This window comes from Asterias amurensis, chromosome 3 (genome assembly GCF_032118995.1).
Source record: "Asterias amurensis chromosome 3, ASM3211899v1".
Classification (NCBI taxonomy): Eukaryota; Metazoa; Echinodermata; class Asteroidea; order Forcipulatida; family Asteriidae; genus Asterias; species Asterias amurensis.
Window position 1 is genome coordinate 17,980,210 of NC_092650.1, and position 25,616 is coordinate 18,005,825.

Sequence of the window (25,616 nt, forward strand, 5' to 3'; positions counted from 1 at the left end):
AAGTATCCTCAGCACTAGATCAAAGAGCACGATTTCTATACATCTGAATAAAATAACAGCTATTTTTGTCACCAAGCAGACATAAAAAGGTCTAGGGTGCTTTTCGCAGACGTAACCCAAAACTTGATCTGCCAACTGCCAGTGATCAAACAATGACAAGTTCAACCGAAACAGTTACTGATTACGAATGCGAAAACGAATCCCTAAATGTGGACAAAAGTCTGCCATTCCTTTCTCTCAGTTTACCTCTTCTGCACCAAGTAGTCCTCCAAGATGTCCAAGCAACGAATCATCTGACTGAAAATGAGCACCTTGTGACCGCCTTCCTTCAGTCTCGGCAGCAGCTTGTTAAGGAGCACCATCTTACCGGCAGATTGAATCAGCGCCCTCATGTGCATTGTCAGCTCCAGGTTGATGGGCTGGGTGGCAATCTCCACCATGATTTGCTCTTCGGCGCCTATGAGTGTCAGGGGGAGGACAAATAGAAATGGGTTAATTTAATTTCAATTGCTTCAAAAGAAGCCAGGTACAAAAAGTAGCTGAGCATAAACTGGTTTTGCTAACCGGAATAAGGGTAAAGCAATGTCTGCGACTGATTTTCTGATTATTTTTGCTTGGGTTTGTTATATGACCATGATTTGCTCTTCAGCGCCAACAAGCCTCGACAAATTGAAAGGGGAAGGAGGACAGATACAAATGGGTCAAATTGTTTTTGCTACTTTGTCATATTATTTTCATGAAAATAAAACAGGAAAAGTATTAGTAGAGATGCACATGTACAAAAAGTAGTTAAGCACGAACTGATTTGAAATAAGGGATTGGGCCCAGATGAGGGACTTCTTTGGAATGAATTAAAGCGCCAACTAGGGAAGCGCAGTGGCTCAGTTTACAGCCAAATGATGATAGAGGAGTTTTGGGTTACCGTTGATGAGGAAGGGATGATTACAGCACTTGCGTAGTTCCATCATGGTGTTCATCAGGTTAGGTAGGTTGGCCGAAGAGTTGGTACCCTTGCTCAAGAAACTGAAGTTACGCTCAAGGATCGCTCGGTAGTACTTCTTCTGTATGTTAGTCAGTTCAACCTGTTGGTTATACCGGACGAGACAAATGTTTGAAATGAAACCCTGTCTACTGGACAGTATCTGCCGTGGCTCTCGGCCAAGCTCCACAACTCACCGCAAGTGCTTACTAATTTTTCTCACATGACAGCATCAAATCCAAGAACTAATTATGAGAACCTTTGTTGTCTGTTCTTTGTCAAGTCAGGGGTACCATTGTGGCAACGTTATTTTAAAAATACGACTACTCAAGTGGTTTTAAAGCACAAACTAAATATCAGTTGAATAGACAAGAATCTGCAGTTCAGATCAGCACTTTAAGAGGTTCTAATCACGTTAATCAGCTGAAACACGGATAAAGTTAAATCATCACTTCCAAACTGCAGTCTCACTTCAATTCAAATCTTTAAATTGTTGTGCTATTGCTTAAAAAAAAAATATAAGATTGATTTTATTTTCAAATGGGGAAGCAGGCAAGATACTGCACTGGTCATATGGGGGTAATACCTTACCTCAATAATGGTTTCTTCCTTCTCAGCTAGGTTCTTCTCCACATCCTCCTTCAGTCGACGCAGCATCATCGGCTTCAAAAGCTGTCGATTCGTTTAAAAAAAAAAGGAACCCAACATTATTAAGGGAATAAAAGAGGGCAACGAATTCTTAAACAGCTGTTAAAATCGGAAGGGTCATGGCTGTGCTTTGTCTTTATCAGCCGTTTAAACACCCCAACGTGACATGCTCTCTAATAATAAGAATAGCGAAACTGTCTGGGCTCATTTAAGAATATTTGTTCATGATATGTTTTTCATGAACACAAGTCACAATAATTTTTTTTAAATGGCGTGACGAATCGTAAGCAACCTATACTGATACAGATTTCCAGTATATCAACCTGAAGTGGTTTTAAAGCAGGTAACTAAATATCCGTTTTATAGACAACAATCTGCAGTTCAGATCAGCACTTTAAGAGGTTCTAATCACGTTAATCAGCTGAAACACGGATAAAGTTAAATCATCACTTCCAAACTGCAGTCTCGCATCCACTGTTTAATAATAACATATAGCGTATTGCACAATAACTGTCTCAATAAGCGCTTAACATTAGTGCCCTGGGCCCAATTTCATAGAGCTGCTTAAGCACAAAATTTTGCTTAAGCAAAAAAATCCTTGCTCAGTAAAATCAGGTTACCGGCCAAGACTCCACTCAATTGTTATGCTAAGTAAACAACAGCTAAATACCAGTCACAAGCAATGTATATGGCATGACATTTTTGCCAGTAACATGTAAAAAATAAGCGAGCTATTTTAAGCAGCTCTATGAAATTGGCCCCTGGTCATTTGGCCAATAACATTCCTGTAATCTTTCTCAGCTCCCTGGGGAGTATAAAACCTGGGCAACTGTAAAGGCTGTTTCTAACACAATATTAACCTGTACCCTTGCAGGTACCCAGTTACCCCCCTCTGTAAGAGTAGCAATTTTAGCTAGGTATCTTGCTCATGGACACAAGTGTCAAGACTGTGACAAAATTCTTTTGTTTTGAAAAACCCCAGTGGGTTGTCTTTAAAAATGAATTGTGCAGGCTGTTTTGAAGAAGAAAAAAAAGAAAAAAAGGCCCTGCTCCAAAAAGGCAGGTTCTAAACATGCAAATGGTTTTGAATTTTGCCTAATCAGTGCAACAAATTTTAAAAAACCAAAGTTTCACCTGTTGTAATTTTTCAACTTGACTCTCGGTCTTCAAGTCACCGAAGTCACCCAAGAATTGACTGATCGATCGGAATCTCCCTGGTTCCAGGAAGTTGAGTAAACTAAACAGCTCGTCGATGTTGTTCTGCAGCGGGGTACCAGTCAGTAAAACCCTGTGCTCCTACAAGATGTTAAACAAGTTGGATTACATTGGTATAAAAGAAAAAACTTCTGAAATAAATGTGGCAGTGTCTAAACTTGCGGACACGGCTGAATTGTCAAATTAATATGTGCTGAAGCATAGCCTGCTTAGCAACAGCTGCAGCTGTAGCCAGCAATTCAGACTAGGTTGTAAAAAACCCCAATCCAATTTCACAAAGCTGCTTCAAGGCAAAGTATACCTTTGATGAAGACTGAATTTCTGTTCTATTTTTTAGAATTTCCCCTTCCTCTTTAAAAAAAAAATAAATAGAGTTTTGTTCAAAAATCAACATTTCATTTTTTTGCAATGGTGAGATTCTAGAACGCTAGTTTGCTGGCAACAACAAAGCAAATCTAAAAATCACACTGATGTGTTCAACTTCTGAATTGGAGCCCTAAAATCTCAAACATACCACATCGAAACAGCGGAGCCCCTCCAGTAGTTTGCAGTTTCTGTTCTTGAGTCGATGAGCTTCGTCAATGATGGACAATCGCCACTCAATCTCACTCAACTCTTGGCAGTCGGCTAGGACTATCTCGTACGTGGTGATCAACACCTTGAAGCGATACACATTGGGGATTCGACGTCCCTGCAGGAAGATCAGATAAGGATGTTGTTTTATTCAAATACTTTACAGATGATCAGCAGAGCGCTTAGCGTAAACTTAATGCAACATTACAGAATTGGTAAGAAACAAAAATCGTGAAGATCACAGATTTACATAAAACTCACACTGTCTAATGATTATGATAGTAGAAAACCATCCCTTGAAATATTTCTGTCTGAAATTTCATATTTGATGAGAAATAATCAATCTAATTTCGCCTTTGGAGTTTTTTGCTCATTGAGAGTTTTAGTCATTTTTTTTGCAATGCAAAATTTGTCATCGGTTTTTCACTATTCTGTTGTAACCCAGATGGCCGATCGATCTCAAACTTCTACAGGTTTGTCAGTTTATGTCTATGATGGATTACATAAAGTGCTGACACTGCCAGCAACTTTTTTTGCTAGCAAAACGAATTCTGTAATGTTCCTTTAAGGCCAGTAGAACTATGTGCTTTACAGGGCGACAGAAGCAGAACATTCTGCAGCAAGCCCCGGCACTCTTTAACCTTTGCTATAGACTCACCTTGCTGTCTTTATAGTACATCTCATACTCAGCGATCATGTGTCTACTCTGTGCGCTGCCGTGGTACACTATAGCGTTGATATCTGTCCAGGTCTCAAACTCACGCTGCCAATTGGCTATGGTAGACAGCGGTGCGATGACAAGGAAAGGGCCCTGGGGAAAAATGAATAGGACTGTTAATAATGTCTGGTAATGAAATAAAGGATACCTCAAAAAGAAGTTTTAAACATGATATTTTGCCTTTGGAAAAAAAAGTAGAAAGATTTTATTGAGAACAAAGGCTAACCTAAATGTCCAGATAGTATAGGCTGTATAAACTTTTCAGGTTATTTATTTATCAATATAAACCACAAGGGAAACTGACTGGGTAAATTTTGAATTGATTTTTGGGGTTGAACAAAGAATTGATTAGAGTGGGATTCTTAACGTGCCGGCGCTCTACCAACCCAGTCAGTTTCCCTTGTGGTTTGTAGCACCATAAGTACAAGGTGCTGCGTCACATTCATCAGCCACTGCCAGGCATACCAAGGCAAACTCCTTCTCTAGCGATAAGTGATAAGACATGATGTTGTTTTGAGGAAAGATAACTTGCAAGAAGTTTGGAAACATCTCAAATGCAGCAACTTGGTCCACAACTCACCACTATGCCAAATTTTTGCACCTCTCTGACGAACGCTAATGCCTGAATGGTCTTGCCCAGGCCCATTTCATCAGCTAGGATACAATTTTGACTAGAAGAACAAAAAGTAACAGAGAGGGCAATTAGTCTGCTGTTGTTTAATATTGCATTCATTAACCCTTACTCCTAAAAATAAACAAAATGATAAAATAACAGGCATTTATAGAACTCTCTTACACTGGGTACCATAACGCTTCCAAGAAATATGCAATATAAGTGAATCAATAAAGGCACAAATAATGGGAAAGACTTTTGGTCCAGGGCAATCAACCATCGAACAGGAACATATTTAGATGGTGAGGATCTTGAAAACAAAACTGTTAAAGACACTGGACACTATTGGTAATTGTCAAAGACTAGTCTTCTCACTTGGTGTATCTCAACATATGCATTAAATAACAAACCTGCTAAAATTTTAGCTCGATTGGTAGTCGGAAATCCGAGATAACTATGAAAGAAAAAACCAGCCCTTGTCACCAAAAGTGTGTGCATTCAGATGCTTGGTTCCATGACCTCACATTCTAAACTTGAGGTCTCATATCAAATTCGTGGAAAATAACTCCTTTCTCAAAAACTACGTCACTTCAAGGGAGCCATTTCTCACAATGTTTTATACAATCAACCTCTCCCCATTACTCTTTACAAAGTAAGGTTTTATGCTGATAATTATTTTAAGTTATTACCAATAGTGTCCACTGCCTTTAATGGACTGGGAGAAAGTGGAGTTGGTGGAGGAGTGAGGTAGCGTGGTCGTATTTACCAAACATGAAAGTCAAACTTTCACAATGTGCCAAGAAAAAAGAAAGAAAAAAAAACGCAACAGAGTTCTGCTTAGGAGGCGGGTTACCCTCCTACAACCCAATCTGCGTTTTTCGACCGATTCACCACTGATTTGTGCTAAGCAGGATAATGGTGCTAAGCAGCCGAGGTAAATCGGAGGTCATTAACTCACCGATTACACCAGCTGAACATGAGCCAGTTGACTCCCTCTAGTTGATACTCCCTCAGTGTGTTGTCTCCTTTATAAACTGGAGATTCATCACGCTTCGTCCAGTCGTCACACTCTGCTCGATCAACCCTCTAGAAAAAAAACCCAATACAGCAAACATTTGTTCAATGGGGTGACAAAAAATAAGCCACGTATACTGAACAGTTTGAAAATATCGACCCTAAATGTCCATATAATGGAAAAGAATCTGCAGTTCAGATCAGCACTTTAAGAGGTTCTAATCACGTTAATCAGCTGAAACACGGATAAAGTTAAATCATCACTTCCAAACTGCAATTTCTTATATGGCAAATTTCACAATAACCGTCTCAATGCGCTTTACATTTGTGCCTTGGTAATTGGGCCACTAACATTCCTTTAATCTTTTACAGTTCCTTTGGGAGTAAACAGCCTGGACAACCGTAGCACTTCAAAGATTTGTTCATACACACAATATCAACCTCTACCCTCGCAGGTACCCATTTATACCCCATGGTAATGCTCAGAGTGCGTACCTTGCGTTCGCTGTGAGGAGGCGGATCCAGCATCTTCTTGAAGAAAGCAATGCTGTCGTCGTCAACGTCTTGCTCCAACTCCCAGGTGCTATCCTCGTAGGGGAGGCTTCTCCACTTGACCAGGTAGTGGGTGTCTACCTCCTTAGTGTCGGGGTCTTCGGTAACGGCAACGTCCAGGATTCGATCCACTTGGACGTAGTCGGGGTTGAAGGGTTCATCTTCGAGCTGAGGAATATTACACACATTAATGTTTGAATATAAAAACATCAGAGAAAAATACTCTTGTGATACTTATAAGAAACCCACACATCACACAGTTCGATTCTCTTGTTTTGACACGCATAAATTTGTCTCAAAAATACTACAAATTAAATCATAATAATACTGTTCAATCCAAACAAATTCCGACCCAAACGTCAGAACAGAAATAGAAGCTTGCAGAAGGTCAACAGGAGAATATAACACCCGACATACCTCGGCAAAATAAGCTGGTTGCATTCGTTGCTTGGCACGAAATCTTTTGATTTTCTGATGAATGCGCTGATCTCCCTTCTGAAGCTTGTCAAATGTAGCCCATTCACAGTGGAGGTATGAGCTGCAATACATTAAAAACAGAAAATAAAAAGTTAAAGAGCTAAAAGTTGTAAGCTATCCACAGTTTTGATTCATTGTTGTAATTTAACTTCACTTTTCTTGCTGTAGGTAAATACAATTAAGACGATCAGAACTTAAGAGCATACTGATCATAACGTCGAGTTGAAACCAACGGTTCTTTTCAGAACCACCCCAACTCATTAGAGATAGTCATTACATGGTGTTACCGCAAACCTTTCTATATGGTATTTCCACCATGCAAAGTTTCAAATCTTACTTAAATACAATTAAAATATGATTCTGCTCTCTTATCTAGTATTTTTCTTTTAAATTACTATAACTATTTTAGTATCAGTATCGTATTTGCTAAAACTATTTTGTTATGCAGTTGTCTTTGAGCTCTCTTTGTTTTTGTTTTGTTTTGATAATCATTTTGTTTTCCAAGTGGCCATATAATTCTTGTCTCTGTACTATGTGTTGCTTTTAACCAAACTGTATTAATTATCGTGTCAAGCGCTTTAAAGCCAGTGGACACTATTGGTAATTGTCAAAGACTAGGCTTCAGTTGGTGTATCCCAACATATGCATAAAATAACAAAACTGTGAAAATTTGAGCTCAATCGGTCTTCGAACTTGCGAGATAATAATGAAAGAAAAAAACACCCTTGTCACACGAAGTTCTGTGCGTTTAGATTGTTGATTTCGAGACCTCAAGTTCTGAACTTTAGGTCTCCAAATCAAATTCGTGGAAAATTACTTCTTACTTGAAAACTATGGCACTTCAGAGGGAGCTGTTTCTCACAGTATTACCATCAACATCTCCCCATTACTCGTCACCAAGTAAGGTTTTATGCTAATAATTATTTTGAGTAGTTACCAATAGTCTCCACTGCCTTTAAAGCCTAACATTAGGTGCTATATTAATACCCCTTTATTATTATTAATATTATTATTATTATATTCAGAACTTACAAGTTTTTGTACTTGACGAAGAACTCTTCAGTCTCTCCGACCTGAGCTTCCCCTGGCAGCTGGGGCTTCTTGACCACATGGGAGGCCAAGATCTTTTCCACAACGTTAGCCTCGGACTCGTCTGGATTTTCCTGGATTGAGACAGCAAGGAGAATAAGAATCATCAAAAGAGTAATAACAAGAGTTTAGGAGATATGTTAAAGACACTGGACACGTTTTGGTAATTGTCAAAGACCAGTCTTCCCCACTTGGTGTATCTTAACATATGCATAAAATAACAAACCTGTGAAAATTTGAGCTCGATTGGTCGTCGGAGTGGCGAGATATTAATGAAAGAAAAAACACCAATGAAAGTTGTATGCTTTCAGATGCTTGATTTCGAGACCTCAAATTCATAACTTGGTCTCAAAGTCAAACTCTTTGAAAATTACTTCTTTCTCAAAACTACGTCACTTCAGAGGGAGCCGTTTCTCAATGTTTTTTACTATCAACAGCTCTCCCCATTACTCGTTACCAAGTGAGGTTTTATCCTGATAATTATTTTGAGTAATTACCAATAGTGTCCACTGCCTTTAAAATAATGAAAACAATAATAAGGATAACAAGTTCTTATATAGCACATTTAACATTTATCTGCAGTTCAGATCAGCACTTTAAGAGGTTCTAATCACGTTAATCAGCTGAAACACGGATAAAGTTAAATCATCACATCCAAACTGCAGTCTCACATCAACTGTTTAAAAAATAAAAAGTTCTTATTTAGCATTTCACAAAAAACGTCTCAATGCGCTTTACATTAGTGCCTTTATAATGGGGTCAATAACATTCCTGTAATCTTTCAGAGCTCCCTGAGATGTAAACAACCCTGGGCAAACTGAGCGCTCCAAAGGCTTTTTTCATGAACAATATCAACCTAATAATACTTTACCGCATGATGACGTGGAAATCTAGCCCTAGCAATAGCAAAAGCCGTAGCTGCAGTTGCAAATATGGACAAGGCCTTACCACAAAGAATTTAGCAGCTTCGGTCTGACTTGGTGCCAATGGAGCTACTGTGACAACATCAACCTCGACGTCAACATTACTGTCCGATTCTTTCTTGTCACTGTCGCTACTGTCTCCCCCTGAGATGTTAAAGTCGTACGCTACGTCATAACGTTTCCGTTTGGTGTTGCGACTTGATCTTCGTTTCTGTGAATAAAACAAAATTGTTTTGTTGGTCATTTCGTACAATTTGTAATTGTTACACAACTATCGCTGTTCAGCATATGTGGTGCAAAATAAATTGCTTAGCTTCCTAGCTGAGAATCAAGTTGCAGACTAAAACAAGTCTGGAAAAAGATTGCAAATTTTGCTAGTTTTATTTTGTTGTTGTTCACCAAAACATGGAAACATGGCTTATTTTCAGTTAGTTTATGCAAAAGAGATGAATTGACACAACTGTTGCCAGAAGAACTATGATTGCCATCAGGCCTTGAACTTCTCTATTGAAGGGGCAAACCAATTCACCTCTGGGCCCAGTTTCAAAGAGCTGCTAAGCACAAAAATTTGCTGGGCATGAAATTTCTTCCTTGGTAAAAAGAGGATTACCAACCAAATTTCAATTTGTTGCATATTCCTTGTTACTGGTATTTAGCTGCTGTTTGCTTATCCTGAAAATCACGTTGATATTTGGTTGGTAATCATGTTTTTATCAAGGAAGAAATTTCATGCTAAGCAAATTTTTGTGCTTAGCAGCTCTATGAAATTGGGCCCTGGTAACGGGCACTTCTAAATGAGGAAAATGTAATCTTGTATTGAATCCTTACACAGGGCACCGCAGCAAGAGCACAGGACACCACTGCAATTGCTGCCATGGGTTATTGAGCGTTTAGAGATATTTTTTGTGTAAGACGCTTTATAATTTTTTTTTTTTATTGTTATAAATATTATTTTGAGGCCTGTGACAGAGTGGAGGGCACCAGGGGCACTTCTCAAACCTCAAACTACCACCGCATGCAAAATACACGCTGCTCCAAAGAGTACAGTTCTGAAGGTTGGTTCATACCCGCTGCGTTTCCACTGCGTACAAGAGCCCAAGCCGAGGTTTGAAAAAGGCAGCTAGAAATCACAAGGCTCGTTTCGAATAACTCCCGAGTAGCTGTGGCGTCAGACTTTGTTTCTTACCTCGAGAAGGAAGTCATCGTCTGGCAATGCCTTGGCTAGAAGGGCATCCTCTGCTTCTGAGCCTGATGAGGAAGAGTCGTTTATGCCCTTACGTTTGTTCTTCAATCTCACTAAAGCAGATGCAGGAAATTTCCTACAAGTTATAGGGGTGAAATGAAGAAATTGTAAGAAAAATGGGTACCTGCGAGGGAAGAGGTTGATATTGTATTTGAAAAAGCCTTTGGAGAACCCCGACAGCCCAGAAGTCGATTTCACAAGGATAATGCCAACTTAGGACTAGTCCTAGGGGTTATTAAAAACTTAAGGTTAGTCCTAATTAACTCTTCCTAATTTGGTAACTAGTGTACGTCTATTCTCCCTCGGGCCTGTGAGTGACCAGAAGAGCAACCCATTTCCCTCAGCCTTCGGGAAATAGGTCGCTCTTCTGGTCACGCAAAGTCCCTCGGGGGAATAGACGTACACTAGTTATCTCATTGCCAGTCAACATGTGTATACTAGTTATAATTATAACTTTCTGAAGCTGATTTGAGAGAGATTCACTTACTTTGGTGGTATCTTCTTTGGCCGGGATTTCTTCTTAGCAATCTTGACTTTCACCTCTTTCTTCTCCTTGGGTTCCTTGGGAGGTTTCCTAGGTTTGGGTTCCTTGGGTTTAGCTTTCCTTTTCTCTTTGGACTTCTTCTCCTTCTCGAGGTTCACCTCGGGGAGGGAAACATCGGCCATGATCTTCGGAATGTTCTGGAGCCCCGAGGCTTTCGCTTTGGCGACGGCCTCAGCGACGATACGGTTGGCTTTCTCTTGGGGTTTGTGCTTCTTGCTCGATTTGCCGCTGTGCGTTGTAGCTTCTCCGCTGCTGGTATCTGAAGATGAAGTAGGACTCTTCTGAGTTCCACTTGATTGCGCGCTCGAGGTGGACAGCATGAGGGGTGTTAGTGGTGAACCTGTTGTACTGTTCTGAAATGCAGAATTTTATGCTCTATTTATACATTGAGATTGGATGACTGTGAACATTCTTCAAAATGGCTGAAGGGTCTGGGTTTTCCCCTTATTCAAAACCTGGAACCTCTCAGATGTTGAAATTCAGGAGGTTTACAGACTCTGTGCATCAACAGAATACAAAACGACAGGTTTGGACACAATGCGTCCTATTACTTTCTCCCTTTGGTGATTGCTTCAAATTCTCTCAAAAAATATGAAGCCTCAAATTTTGGGGAAAATCTCTGAAAAATCAAATTCCTGTACATAGCATCTTACCAGAAATGTACAAATTTAATGGCAAACAGTTACACAACTAGACTTGTCAACTACTAAATTATGCCTTTCTGTAAAAATATTTAAATCAAAACGATACTAAGGTATAAGATGTTATTTTTTTCTGAAAATCAAAAACGCATTTTCAAGGTTAACAGAGAGTTAAAACACATCAGACACTCTAAAAAGACAGAAGTAAAAAAAGATGAAAATTGTGACATACATGTTGGAAAAAAATGAAAACATTCCATTAAAATGGATAAAAAGGTAGCCTTATCACCTTCAAAAGGGAAAAAAAATCAATGTATACCTTTGCTTTGACACTTTGTACTGATGTCTGAAGCTGGGAGACTCGGGCCTGGAGATCCTTCAACTTCTGTATGTTCTCCGACGACCTGGGTTGATTCTTCAGCTGACTCACTTCATAGGCGATCTTTTTGACCTCTTCGAGAGCTCCGCTCCTAGGGTTCACCATGATCAGGATCTGACCCGGCTGCTGGCCAACAGGTCCGCCCGGTATCTGAATCGGCTTGGTGGTTGTTGTCTTGATCGTCTGCTGCTGTACAACTGGCTTAGCCTTGGCCTGTTTGACTTTCACGACAGTATTGGGCGTTTGGCTACGTATGATATTAGGCATCTTCTTTGTGGTAGCTTTACTGATTGTCACCGTTTGGTTCTGGGATACAGCGACACTTGCTGCAGCTTTCTGAAGTGCCGCCGAAGCAGTGACTTCCGTTTTGGCGGTTGCGGTGTTGGCACTCTGAATGGTTATATTGCCCATGTTGGTAACAGTGTAAGATTGGGTTGATGCTGGGACAGTTTTAACTGTACTTGTAACAACGGTTGATTTCAGGGTAGCCAGGTTACCAGAACCAACGGTCGATGCGGCTACAGTCGACGTAATGGTTGCAGTTTGGGACTGCGCAGAAATAATACTACAGACGGTCTGTTGCTGCGGAGAGGAAAGACCTATTGTTTTAGGGCCCGACTGGCCGGACAGAACCGCATTGATGCTTTGCAAAGTTGTACCGCCAATGACCGCCTGGGCAGTGGACCCTGTTGGAGCTATTGCACGCACTGTCTGAAGGTTTGTTTGGATGGTCTTAGCCTGGCTAGGGTTTATGGCACGAATAGTTTGAAGTTTCGTGGGAATAGTCACTTTATTTGTGGTTGCTCCCATAGACGTCTGCGGTAACACTGACAATCCGACAGACTGATTTGGAACACCTGCTCGAATCACCTGCTGGCCAGCTGGGATGGTGATAGTCTTTGTGATCAATCCTGTCGGAGCGATCGGTCGCGTGTTGTTACTGGTTGTAGAGGTCATTAGGGTCTTTGCCGCTGTAGGACTACTGACCGTCAGTACGGACTGTGTGAAAGCTACAGTATTGGCTGCACCCAGACTGCTTGGTATCGTGATTGTCTTAGCCCCCGAGCTCACTACTTGGTTGGCAAGTAGAGTCAAAGCCATTCCTCCTCCTGGCAATTGTTTCACGATATGCTGCTGCTGCTGCTGCTGATTTTGTTGTACAGATGGTACAATTTTAATCTGTTGGGCACCGACGATACCAGGTATCTGGGTGCTGTTATTAACATTGGTAATGATGTATTGGGGCTGTGATGTCAACACGGTGCCTTGTTGCTGCTTCAGTGAAGTTTGGTGCGATACGGTGGCAACCTTAGTCGGAAGTTGCTGCAACCTGCTGACATTCTTCTGTAGAGAGTTGATGTCTTTCATTTGCAGGCGTAGAGTGACAGGTTGACCTGATTGGATTGCTTGTACAGATTGCTGCTGATTGAGGACCAGTTGACCCCCTTGAAGCGTCGCAGTGAGGGGTCGGATTTGCTGTGTTTGTGGCTGGGAAGTTCTGATAATCTGCATGACTCCTGGTTGCTGTTGCTGCTGGGAGATAACAGCAGCAGGCTGTGTAGCCTGCGATGATACAGGCTGACGAATCAGCTGAAAACCAGCTCCGGTGGACTGTAACGATACCTGTGGTGATTTCTCCCCACCTGATTTGGGCAGAGCATAATCGTGATGGCTCAGTGGCGCTGATATGGCATAGCCATGCTCTTGTACTGATTTAACGTCGGCACTGGTCGAGCTTGCCGGCTTTTGTGTTTGAAGCCGTTGCGGACTTCCCGTTATGACCATGATGGTTTGTCCCTGTTGTGAGCCATGCTGGACAGCTTGTTGGGTATTAAGTGGAGACACGCGGACCAGATTTTGCTGCAGGACTTGTTGCCTGCCCTGCTGCTGGGGCTGTATTCGAATCAATTGTTGTTGCTGTGGTACTTGGACAACTGTTGCCTTCTGTTGGCCTCCTGGAGATGTCAAGACTGATTGCACTTGTGGCGTTCCGGGACTACCTACAGTAACCACCTGAACGCGTCGAGGTGGTGTCTTTAATGGGCTCGGAGAAATGGCTGACGCAGTTTTTGCTTCTCCTTGTGCTGCATTGTTAGTACTCTCCATGTTTTTAAGGGTCTTCAGAATCCCATACAAATGTTGAACAGGAGAGATCTCACATTATCACTATAGAATGGATGACAAATGGGGACATGTATCATCTGAAAAGAGAAAATATTAAACAGGCATATTAGTCGCTGGGAAAAAAAGAAGACCATTTTATCAAGTAGAAGAGTTGACCTATTAAAATGTAGACCTTTAGGCCTAACATAAATCAAACTACCCAAGTCGTCATAACCATGTAAAAAATCATTTGTCAAATTCATGTAATCCACAGAAGTAAAAAAACACTCTCATAGTGGATCAGGCCTGGAATTCCAACCTTGAGAGGGCAAGGCCTTTTTCAATTTGCAAGTGCAGTTCCATTTGGAAAATCTTAGTCAATGGGGAAACTTTTGGGTACCAAAAGGGTACCAAGGCCAAGACCAGGGCAACAGAGGTCATGACCTCCAGGGCCACTGTGTAATTCTAGGCCTGGTGGATGCCACAATACAAATACACAGGGCTGTATGCTCTATTTTTGAAAGGGCAAGGGCACCAAGGCATTTTATTCTTGGTAAAGGGCACCCTATGATGAAATTGCAAACTTGTACTGGAGCATTTCAAGGGCACCAAGGCAATGACCAGGGGACACGGAGGCAATCGCCTTCGTTGCCTCCGTGAAGTATCAGGCCTGAACAATTGCTGTTGCTCCAACCCTCTTCACAGTTCTGCTTCTAACCTGCCAACAATGATAGGCCTAAGGAGACTCCACAATTTGTAGTATAATTTTGTACATTTTTCAATACATTTATTAGTTTATCCTTCAATAAAATGAAAAAGATCTACAAGGATGCTAAAAACAAACAACGAATGTTTTTGCATTAGTCATTAATTAGTACAAAAGAAAACACTTTCATTCGTTTAAAGTTGGTGTGGTCTCGTTGAATGAAACGTTCCGTATGCCAACTCATGAAAATACAAAAACGCTCAATATTATTTCTAATTTAAATTATGATATGCCGGGATGACAAAGTATCATGATCCACTTAAAGCCATTATACACTTTCGGTAAACAGTATTGTCCAAGGCCCACACTTCGTGTATCACAACTTATATACAAAATAACAAACCTGTGAAAATTTAGGCTCAATCGGTCATCAGAGTCGGGAGAAAATAACAGGAAAACCCACTCTTGTTTCCGCACAATTCGCCATGTCATGATATGTGTTCAAAACAAATCCGTAATTCTCGCTATCGAGAATTTATATTGTTTTAATGTTTTCTCAAAAAGTAAAGCATTTCATGGAATAAAATTTCAAGAGAAGTCTTTCACCATTACCTTCTGTAAACCCTGTAAGTTATTTGTAAATCTGTGAACTTTTTTTCTTCTTTTCGTACCGAAAGTGTAAAATGGCTTTAAACAATTAATGGAATACAGAAAAACCTCTGAAGTTCATCCAAAGCCAAGAAAAACTAAGTTACCAATTTCACTTGGAATAAAAAAAAAATACATTTAGGGCCTAATTAAAACAACAGATATTTGATAAGTTCTAATTTGCTTTGTTCTTTATTTTGTTAGTTAAAAACCAATCCCCTGAACCAGGCATGTGCAAAGATTATTGCAACCCCCATTTACTACGACCACCACTCAGAAAGGACAGGAGGATGAAGGGTTACCCACCATGACTAAGGTCATGGCCTCATCATCATTTCCTTGCATTTTGGGGGTTTGATTCTGACAAGTTTAGTAGTGAAACTGCTGTGTGCATGAATTGATGAAAGAAATGATTGATAAGGTTTATCGCGAATAGCAAAATATCAAGAGAGGGCGCTGTTGAACCCACACAAAGGTATAGGCGTTGCGTGCGCGAGTCGTAGAAACTGCGTAGAAACCGCCCCATATTCCTTCCCACAATGCATTGCGTTTCTGAATCGCGATAAACCTTAAATGGATTGACATTGATGGTTGAGAAAAACTGACAAAGTGACAAAATGTGCTGTTTTCAGAAATTGTGTTCAAATATAGGAAAAGTTTCTGTATCCTGCCATCTTTATTCGTTATAAAATAAAATAAGTATTTATTTTTCCACAGTTTTTACTTTATTCCCGATTCTGAACACTGATTCACTGAATCAAATTCAATGAGATTCTTTTTGTAAATAAATAAATGAGTGAAAAAGAGGTGGCAGGATACAGAAATTTTTCCCAAAGTATCCATTGTGTGTCAATGCCACAAATGACTTAATATCAACTTTTAGGAAAGTGGACAAATGAGGCCACCGCACCACCACGCCAACCAACCGCCATCGGCATGCATGCTCGCCTACCTCGCTGCTAGCTCGGCAGATGATGTGTGTACGTTCTTCCAGCCCCTTCCATCAGCATGACAATTTGTCATGCTGCAGTCACACACACAGAAGTTATATAATCTGATACTAAAGTACTAATTAGTGATGACAAAATATTAACATCAGGGAAATACTTACAATATAAAGCATGTAACTCATACATTGGCAAACAACGTTGAAGTAATCTTCTAAACATTCTAAAAAAAAATTCCTAAAATTTTCGTTTTGTTCCACTCTCGCAAAAGCTGAAGTCGAAATCCCCACACACAGAACTCTCACATGGTCCCCAAAATGTCATTTTATGTTCAATCAAGTCTTTCCACATTCCAGAGTAATCTTACGGAAACATAATAAGCACAAACTTACCCAATTTATGTATTTGAAGTGACGAAAAAGACGAATCGAAAATTCTCGATGTTCTGAAATTCTGAGTCCATAATGAATGCCCGTACGTGCAAAAAACCCACATTCTATGCAGCGGTGAACTACTATTACAGAACACGGTATTTCATTGGACAGATTAATCTCCGGTCTTCGGCCAAAAATGTTAAATAAATTCACCGATTATGTCCATAAATTATATGGAAAGGTAAAATTAGTATAAATTAGGTTATATAACTGAAATACACAGTTCTACAAATGCAACTTTTACAGAAATGTAATAAAATATCAGAGAAAGCTGCTACACGATTCTTGTCAAATTGTCCAATTGGCTTTACCGTACTTAAATCAGTCGGTATGACCGGACCACGTTCTAGGACATAAAGGTAGCCAATCAAATGACGCAAAATGACAGCTATGAAGTTCCCGTATGTAGTGGAGGCGCCTTTGTTTATTATCTTTTTGCCGGGAAAACTAAAGCGCTCCACAACACTCATTTTCTAAATTGTCTATTTATATTTCATTTGTGTTGAAGTTATTTTATCAATAACTTATAATGTACGGAGACCGAATCGAGGAAATCCGATTGATGAACGAATGTTGTAGGTCATGTAGTAGCCTTTTGTCAAGACATGGAGGTAGAATTAAAGCGACTGGAACGGAAGACCACTCGCGGGCGTAGTCTCTCGTTCCAGTCGCTCTGCTCTTTACGCAACGAAGGCCTTGGCAAAAGGGACTAGGCTAGCTGAATGATATCATGGAGGTAGCATGATATCGAGCCCCAAAATCGTTGTTGATAGGGGTTGGGGCGGGGGGGGGGGGCACACTTTATCTCCCCCAAAGGGTACACTTACTTTTATTACCTCCATGCTTTTACAGAACATGGATGGAGGGAGACCCCCTAAAATCCTATGAAGAATTCCTGATGACACAATTCGGGAGTTTGAGTCCCTCAAAGGCGGATCCAGCCCAATATTAGGGAGTTGTGTGGGGGCATATCTGTTCAAGATGGAGGCGGAGCTACGGCATTGGGTCCAGAGCTCTCTTAAAGGCCCCAAAATTGTTTGCATTCTAGATGCTCTGTGGTGCAAACTATATATTGGCCAATTATAGGCATATTGATATGGAAACAGAACAAAAAGCATTCAAACAAACTTTGTCATGTATCTTTGTACCGCATATCCTTTTGTGAGCGAGTGTGGCTACAATGATTCACTTGGGTTATTAAATGTAATGGATGAGCATGCAGTTAATTTGCCCATGCCATTCAGAAGCACCACTGATTTGTGCAACTAATACCACTGTTTGAAAAAGCAATAACATAGAGTTAGCAGGTGTAAGTTGCTAGAAGAAAAGGATGTCTTGTTAGCCTCTTTCTTTAACAGCGTATTCCCGTAATGATCCCAGTATGTTATTAATACCTATAGGGATTCATGCTCATGATTGGAAAGTGTGGTCAGTGCTCGCCCTCTACTTTTATGTTTTGTACCTCTTTTTTAATAGGTGTGCCACTCTCATCAAAAACTTAAATATGAAGAGAAAACTCTGGAGAAGTCAGGTTTTTATTTATTCCCAGTGTAGTTTATTACAAAACACATAATGTTTGACAAAACAAAAGAATAAACATTTAAATGGATCAAAAAGAACATCAAGTGTTTAATCCCTGTTCAAAGTCGAAATGGAAAACTTTTGGTGACACTAGGTGGCAGCAGACATACCCAGTGAATCCATTGTTCTCATCATTGTGCGCTTAAACAACACTATAACAATGGAAATTTACCTGGGCCCAAGTTTATAACCACAAATTAAAACATAACAAATCAACGCTTACCAGAATAAGGTTACCATATGTCACAAGTACAATTTGTAACTGGTATCCTGCTCATTGCTGCTAAGCAGAAAATTTTTAAGCAGTATTTTGTGCTTATATAAGCAGCTCTATGAAATTGTGCCCTGGTAAGTCAACCGCCACCTAGTGTTCCAAAGTCTCCAATTGCTCACTTGATAATCAAAGTCGGACAAAATATTGTCATAATGAGCTTACATACTTTGAAACTTTGATACTTTGAAAGTGGGATCCCTCCATTCCGACCAACTACTTAATTATTGACTGACAAAATAAATGCTGCCCTCTCTTGACTAAAACCAAACCACAAAAATAGCCAATTTCAAAAAACACATTACCCTCATCAATGAAGCTAATTACAGATCAAATAACAAACATTCTTATGAGAAAATTTCTGCCAGGTTCCGATAATTATAAAATGGCATTCAACCTCGTAGGCCTACTTTGTGCTCAATCATTCTGAACTATTAAGAAAGCTACCATTTCTAAACAGGGGTGGTCTATTTAACAAAGATACATTGTTTGAGGCAATATAGTTATATTTTGTTTCCAAATGCCAAACAGCCCATCAGTAGTATGATTACACAAACAAATGTAAGCATTAATTAGCCACCATACTCCTTAACATTGACTTAAAAATGTGTCCATGTTGTCTTCTTCTTTCACCTTAACGACCGATATTATGCTGGAAACCTTACATCTACATACAAATGATTATTTCACCATGTTTTCAAACAGCTCTACAATGGTTCTTGGTTTGAAAGTTGATGTAAATTGAATTGTTCATTATAGTTGATGTTCATTATTGCTTCAATGCCAGGAACAGGGCCAAAACTAAACGGAATAATTTTATTAATAAAAGTCCGGTGTTGTTATGTTGTTTCTGCTTAATGCAACTTTTCCTGGTTTGGCAAAAATCATTCTACGATTACAAAATCGAATAATGGCCCTGTGCAATCGTTCTTTCTCTACTTCATCGGCTTAGGGTCCCATCCCCGTTTGATGCTGTTAAGTTATTAATGGAGCCAAAGCTGAAGCCTTGCAGAGGATTTGAAAAGCCCACGGAATGAAAATACAGCGAGGCACCAACTGCAGATCTTTGCAGATTTTCGTAATAGATGGATTTCACAAGACGCCACAATCTTTGATGAAAAGTGCACATGAGAAAGGCTATCATCGGCCGAGAGTTGTGCGCAGCACTTACACGCGTGCACTTTGCCATTGTTTATCATCAAACATGAGCAATTCATCTATAACACACTACACCCACCCTCAGCTTGGCCTTAGTGTCAAATTTCAAAGTGGTCCTTTTTGATATGTATTGAACACATGTATTGATACGCAACTTTGCAACAACAACAAAAACAAAACAGTGTCATTGTGATCAAAGCTGGAGTTATGAACTCTCACCGAATTACTGTATGGCAGCCCCTTCCCCATAAGCCTTCTTGAGATATGTTGGATACAATGCTACAAGGCTATGGTTTGGCTAAATTTGTGTGTATACACCCAAACCAAACAGTGCACTGCTATCACATCCGCCATACCTCAAAAAGGCATATATTATTTACAGTGAAGTGCATGCAGTAACTGGATGATCATGAGTCTATAATTCCATGTACAGCCAAAAGCTCATGACAAACAACCACTTTAACTTTGTACAGTATTTCTCAGTTTTTACAAGAAAAACAAAACAAAACAGGAAATAGGCATTTCAGATGAAAAGTTGCGAGCTTGATTCAATATAGAATGCTTCATACTAGACATTTTTGAAAACAGATACCAGTGTCATCATAGAACTAATCTCCATATGGATACCTACACTCGACATCAACAAATAACTATTTACATCATGGTGCACTTTCAGTTCGGACATGTAAAATGAATTACCATTCAAATAAAATTACTTTGACTAAAATACTCAAATAAAAGATGTAAAACATGTTAGTTAATTGGTTGAGCTTCTCTCAGCTTTGACCGAATTGTCTTCGTAATTTGTATTTTCGTGAACACTGTGGTGCAAAAAATCACTGGGAATAATGTTAACTGGGTACTCTAGTTTTTAAAAGAAAATAGATCAATATACAAAATACTAAATATGTGGAATAGTAACGGCTTAATAACAAAAAAATCATTAAATCAACAAGCCTTAATTTAATCTTGAAAAATTGCTGTGCTTTGAATTTTACACCTTTGGAAACAAAAACAAATTTTAAAGGATTTGGGTACTTTTTGTGACACAAAACACAATGTCCACAGATTTACATTAAACTTACACCGTCTGAAGATAATGATAGTAGAAAGCATACTTTAAAATATTAGTTGCTGAGGTGCTGTAGTTTTTGAGAATGAGTAGAACAATGTCATGAAAATACGTTTTTACATGCTCAAATAATTTTCGTCCCATGATCAGCGAGACAAAAATTATTTTCATGACATTGTTTTACTCATTTCTCAAAATCTACAGCACCTCAGCAAGTCTTATTTTCAGGAAAGCTTTCTACTATATCTTCAAACTGTGTAAGTTTAATGTAAAACTGTGGACGTTGTGTTTTTTTGTATTAAAAAAAGTACATAGACCTTTTAAATTGATCTTCATTTCAACCCAATGCAAGTAATAAGCTTTGACTGAGCATGCTTTGTACAAACGAAAAAAGAAAATAGAATGTTTATTATCAGGTTAGGAAGATTTGACACATCTCATCAAAATGAGGCAATATCTGGGACAAAAGGTGGCAGCAGACTCACCAGATAAATTTATTTTTACACTGCTATAAAATGTCAATCGTTTGTAAAGAAAAACATCTGATTCAGGAAAACAATTCCTGGTCACTCACTAGATTTCTGTTTAAGATATCTGGGAGTCACGCAGAAAAGTTTTCTTGGAATAAAAGGCCCGGTCCCACTGCAGCGATAAATTCAACCAATAGAATGCGTTATCTTTGCCTCTTAATTGTTAATGTTTTCGTTACCGCTGCAATGTGACTCGGCCTTAAGACTCTTTCTTAGTTCAATAAAACCAATTGTTTAAAGACAGTGGACACTATTGGTAATTGTCAAAGACTAGTCTTCTCTCTTAATGTAACTCAACATATGCATAAAATAACAAACCTGTGAAAATTTGAGCTCAATCGGTCGTCGAAGTTGCGAGATAATAATGAAAGAAAACACACCCTTGTCACACGAAGTTGTGTGCTTTCTGATGCTTGATTTCGAGCTAAACTTGAGGTCTCGAAATCAAATTTGTGGAAAATGACTTCTTTCTCAAAAACTACGTCACTTCAGAGGGAGCTGTTTCTCACAATGTTTTATACAATCAACCTCTCCCCATTACTCGTAATCAAGAAAGGTTTTATGATGATAATTATTTTGAGTAATTACCAATAGTGTCCACTGCCTTTAACAGTGTACTGAAATGTGTGCAAACTTAAAGAAAATCACCTGGTTGTGAATGAGGTTACCTCATGCACCAATGTCTTCAATTGAAGTTGATCCTAAAACCTTAATCAGTATCAAATCCTAAATACAAACTCCCTCTGAATTTGTTGTTTAACGACAGCATCGGTTTTACTTTAAACTTAAAATAGTTCTTACAGGTAAATAGTTTAAAGACCTTTTAAGATCGTTTAGTCAATATCTGAAAGGAATTATATACACTTGGAACAAATTGTTCTCATACTGCCAAAACAAATTCTGAGCAAAATATTTTTTTACAACATAGGTGATACAACTTGGACTCTCACTCCCTCTGAACTTTTAATTTTCCAGTTTCCACTAGTCCGTAAAAGTCTAGCGAAACTCGACTTTCCAAAATTCCAATACACTTAGCGTTGATCCAATCAGGCACAACAAATGTATACACAATAGACCGATCCATTAAGCTCCGCCCCATTGCGTATTGACCAATCACAATGCAACGAAGGTCCGACACTAAAGTTCAATATGCGTGCGCGTATCTTGGCGTGCGCGACAGAGTTGTGCAGAAACGCATTGGAGAGCCCCACGTGTTCTTGCTCACCTGTGCGTCGTGGGCGGAGAGTCTATTGGGTTGAGCAAAGAACCATACAAAATGGGTATGATACAAAATGAGTATGAACACAGTGAAATCTTTGTATATTAATCACTAAGAATGTAAAATTTCCCTTTCAAAATTTCAAAAAAAAAAAGTTACACTTTCTAAAATACTACAGTAAAGAAATAAGTGTTGAATTTAAAACAATTTTATACGTATGTAAGACAGCCACTTTGTGGGGAAAAAACAAACCATAATTACAAATTCCACTAAAAAGACAAATAAAGTCTTTGAATCCAATCTTTTGTGATGTTTTACACTTCTCAGGCATTTTGTTATTAATCAATTTAGTAAGAAACAAGAAAAAAATCTACATCCGAGTAATTTTTTTTTAATAATACGAGTGAGTTTTCTTTTCTAGACTTCCATTTTGATACTTTTTACAACCTATCCGTTACTATTTCACTATGCGAAAATAATACAGCTAAACCATCTACTGTAAAACACTGTTTAGTGAGATTCTATTCTCTTCAAAAAAGTAAAAAACAAATTATACAAAAAGACAAATGTGCAAACACTTTCTTAATTTGTGCAACCTAAAGAGCTTACCAGAGTTTATTCATTAAGTTATTTACGTGTACTATTCTGTTGTACTATATTATTATAATTATTACTATTTTGCACAATCCTGGCATAACTGATCAACCAATGTACATTCATTCTATTTCTCTCAAGTTCATTATCGCCCATCTCGGGCTTACAATGGTTCATTTAGAACAGTGGACAATCAACAGATTTGCAGAATAATTTACAAAAATATACTCAACAAAGTTGCTCAGTTAAGTAACTTAAGTTAATCAGTGGTGCATAAAAATTATTTCAAATCAAGCATTACTTTGTGAGGATGAAAAAATCTTAAAAGTCTGAGAAGTCAAAAAGCTCAAAGTCTGAGAAGAAAATGAAAACTTGAAAAGTCAGTTTAGAATCGACCCCAATCCTAGGCTTCCCCTACCCTTCAATTGATCAACAAAACTGATATTTTATTGTTTGCGCTTAAAACCAAAGCAGCTTCTGTATTACAAAGAAAGAAATCTACTTGCTTCAAGCGAGACTAGACGTCCAAGGCATGTACATCATATTTCAAAGCGGTACTCTTTTAACTCTTCACACATAGACCTACTGTAAAGATATTTCCTTCGTAAACGGTCCATCTACGCATGGTGTACGATGAAACATTGGTACAAAAATATATTGCATACAGAGATTGCTTTTAGGCAGTGCTCAAGACTGGCCTCCACGATCCACTTTGTGCATGCAAGTGTTTCGCTTGGCGAGTCTGTCAACTACTGTGACCAAATACCGATCAACAAAAGAGATAAATCTTAGATGGCTTTCTATAAAAGATACAGACTTCAAGTCAGCAATATATGCAAGTTCTCAAGTGTAATCATTATATCCGATATGAACAGTGCATACAAGTCAACTGAAACAATTAAATCCTTTATCATGGCAAGCCACAATAATGTGTAACACACTGATTACAGATTGGTTCTTCACGCAGCTACACCAGCCTTCAAAACCTGACAAATTTTTGATTGTTAGCTATAAATATCCAATCAGCATCAACAGTAAGGGAGAGACACACCTTTAACCCCCCTGAACTTACTACTCACCATGCACAAAGTGGATGTTTCTGGGGAAAAAGAAGTCTAAGCCGAAAATGCCCAAACCATATTTGACAATATTTAATTACTAAAGCTACAAAGCAACACTACAGTATACTCAAACAATGACCATTATAGATGCAGTCCTGACAACACCAGCCACACATCTTATTTCAAATTCAAGTTTTTTTTCTTTTCTTTTTTTTTGTTTTTTTTAAAGTTTCGTTTTTACTCAGGTAAAATCGAGAAGAACAAAAAAGTATCTTGTTTTTGTTTTAAGAACCGATACCCAACTAAGACAATTGCGCCAGAAGTTGAAAAAATGGAATATTAAAAAAAATGTTTGTTAAAGAGCACAATGCATTTAGGGTTGATGAAATTACGCATAACCATGACACCTGCGTAACGAATAAAAACAAATTGTTATTTCATTCAGGTAAATATGTACATCCTTTCGGGGGACCAATTACAATCATTGTACCAAAAAAAAAACCATACAAATCTGACAACAACAAAGAAATAAAAAAATACAAAATATATATACATTTACATATATATATTTAAAACACACCTGAAATAAACCTAGAACATTTTAGTTTGCAGGACCTGAAGTTTACATCCATTTGAACTTTGCTTTTGGTCAAATCTTGTTCCTCTCTTAATTCCTCTCACCACCCAACCCCCCCCCCCCAAAAAAAAAACAAAAACAAGGCAAAGAGAAGACAAAAGAACTCCCCATAACCCCAACACATTTCTTCTTCTTTTTTTTCAGGGTGGGGGTATCATTGGTACAAGTTTCCGAGAAACACAGTATGGGTAAAACTGTCTAAGAAACTTCTTCCAGCGCATTTCAATTTTTATTTCTTACATTTCAACAGTCCTAGCATCAAAAGAAGTCAACTAATCTCAATGAGGCGTAGAAATTATAAATTTTATCAAAGTGAGAAATCAGCAACTCCGATGGAACAAAAAAATCATACGGTTTCAACAATTTTTCTGCATAACTGACGGGGCAATGAAAACAACATAGAGAAGAAGCAGGCAGAATTTAAGTAGATAATACCCAGTATGCATTGTGCTCTACGATACTACAGAACCCTTACTGACTCACAAAAATAAACCCAAACAAACTATTTTTTTAGTTTATACCTATATATAATATAAAAAAAATCACTTGTTTTTTAGTTCAGCCCGGATTCGCTTCGTGGCTCGGCCGCAGCACATTCCTCCAAAGAAAAGTATTCCTATTATTGCCAGAAAGACCATAAGAAAGTAGCCTCGTGACTCCGATGAATTGATTGCAGCGGCGAGGTCTTGTAGAGAGCCTGGTGGCGCAACCTAGAACAGGGCAGGAAAAAACTTGTGTTTAAAAAATAAATTGTGAGAGATCGTCTTACATCACAAGAACTTTTTTATTTTTTTTTAATTTTTCAGTGTCTTTTTTTACATGTAGGCCTGTTGCGCGAAGGCATTTTGGTAAAGGGGAAAGTATAAATTTGTACTGGAGCATTTCAAGGACACCAAGGCAATGACCATGGGGCATGAGGTCAATCACTTGGTTGCCTCCATGAAATATCAGGCCCGGGGTCGATTTCACAAAGAGTTACTTAGGACTAGCCCTAGTCAGGACGAGTAACTCGTCCTTACTCGAGATAAGACTAATCTTAACTCTTTG

At 38.9% G+C, this 25,616-nt stretch overlaps 2 protein-coding genes across 4 annotated transcripts in view; both read right to left on the bottom strand.

Moving 5' to 3' along the window:
• Positions 1-16,528, bottom strand: part of LOC139934360 (chromodomain-helicase-DNA-binding protein 9-like) — a 40,058-nt gene extending 23,530 nt beyond the window's left edge. The window contains exons 1-16 of one of the 2 annotated variants that reach the window (XM_071928552.1): positions 16,405-16,528; positions 11,549-13,809; positions 10,532-10,941; positions 9,988-10,120; positions 8,827-9,012; positions 7,822-7,952; positions 6,730-6,850; positions 6,256-6,480; positions 5,705-5,832; positions 4,714-4,804; positions 4,074-4,226; positions 3,357-3,533; positions 2,762-2,923; positions 1,571-1,651; positions 923-1,082; positions 247-457 (exon numbers count right to left, since the gene is read on the bottom strand). In XM_071928552.1, coding sequence (XP_071784653.1) covers positions 247-457; positions 923-1,082; positions 1,571-1,651; positions 2,762-2,923; positions 3,357-3,533; positions 4,074-4,226; positions 4,714-4,804; positions 5,705-5,832; positions 6,256-6,480; positions 6,730-6,850; positions 7,822-7,952; positions 8,827-9,012; positions 9,988-10,120; positions 10,532-10,941; positions 11,549-13,714 — 4,535 coding nt within the window. In that variant the 5' untranslated portion in view covers positions 13,715-13,809; positions 16,405-16,528. Of the gene's footprint in view, positions 1-246; positions 458-922; positions 1,083-1,570; positions 1,652-2,761; positions 2,924-3,356; positions 3,534-4,073; positions 4,227-4,713; positions 4,805-5,704; positions 5,833-6,255; positions 6,481-6,729; positions 6,851-7,821; positions 7,953-8,826; positions 9,013-9,987; positions 10,121-10,531; positions 10,942-11,548; positions 13,810-16,176; positions 16,355-16,404 lie in introns of those variants that run through there. The other variant, XM_071928553.1, reaches the window with a different exon arrangement.
• A 1,450-nt stretch (positions 16,529-17,978) lies between these two features.
• LOC139934423 (Golgi apparatus protein 1-like) overlaps positions 17,979-25,616 on the bottom strand; it is a 49,406-nt gene continuing 41,768 nt past the window's right edge. For both annotated transcript variants that reach the window (XM_071928655.1, XM_071928654.1), the window contains one exon: positions 17,979-25,279. In XM_071928655.1, the coding sequence (XP_071784756.1) occupies positions 25,112-25,279 (168 nt within the window). In that variant the 3' untranslated portion in view covers positions 17,979-25,111. The remainder of the gene's footprint in view (positions 25,280-25,616) is intronic.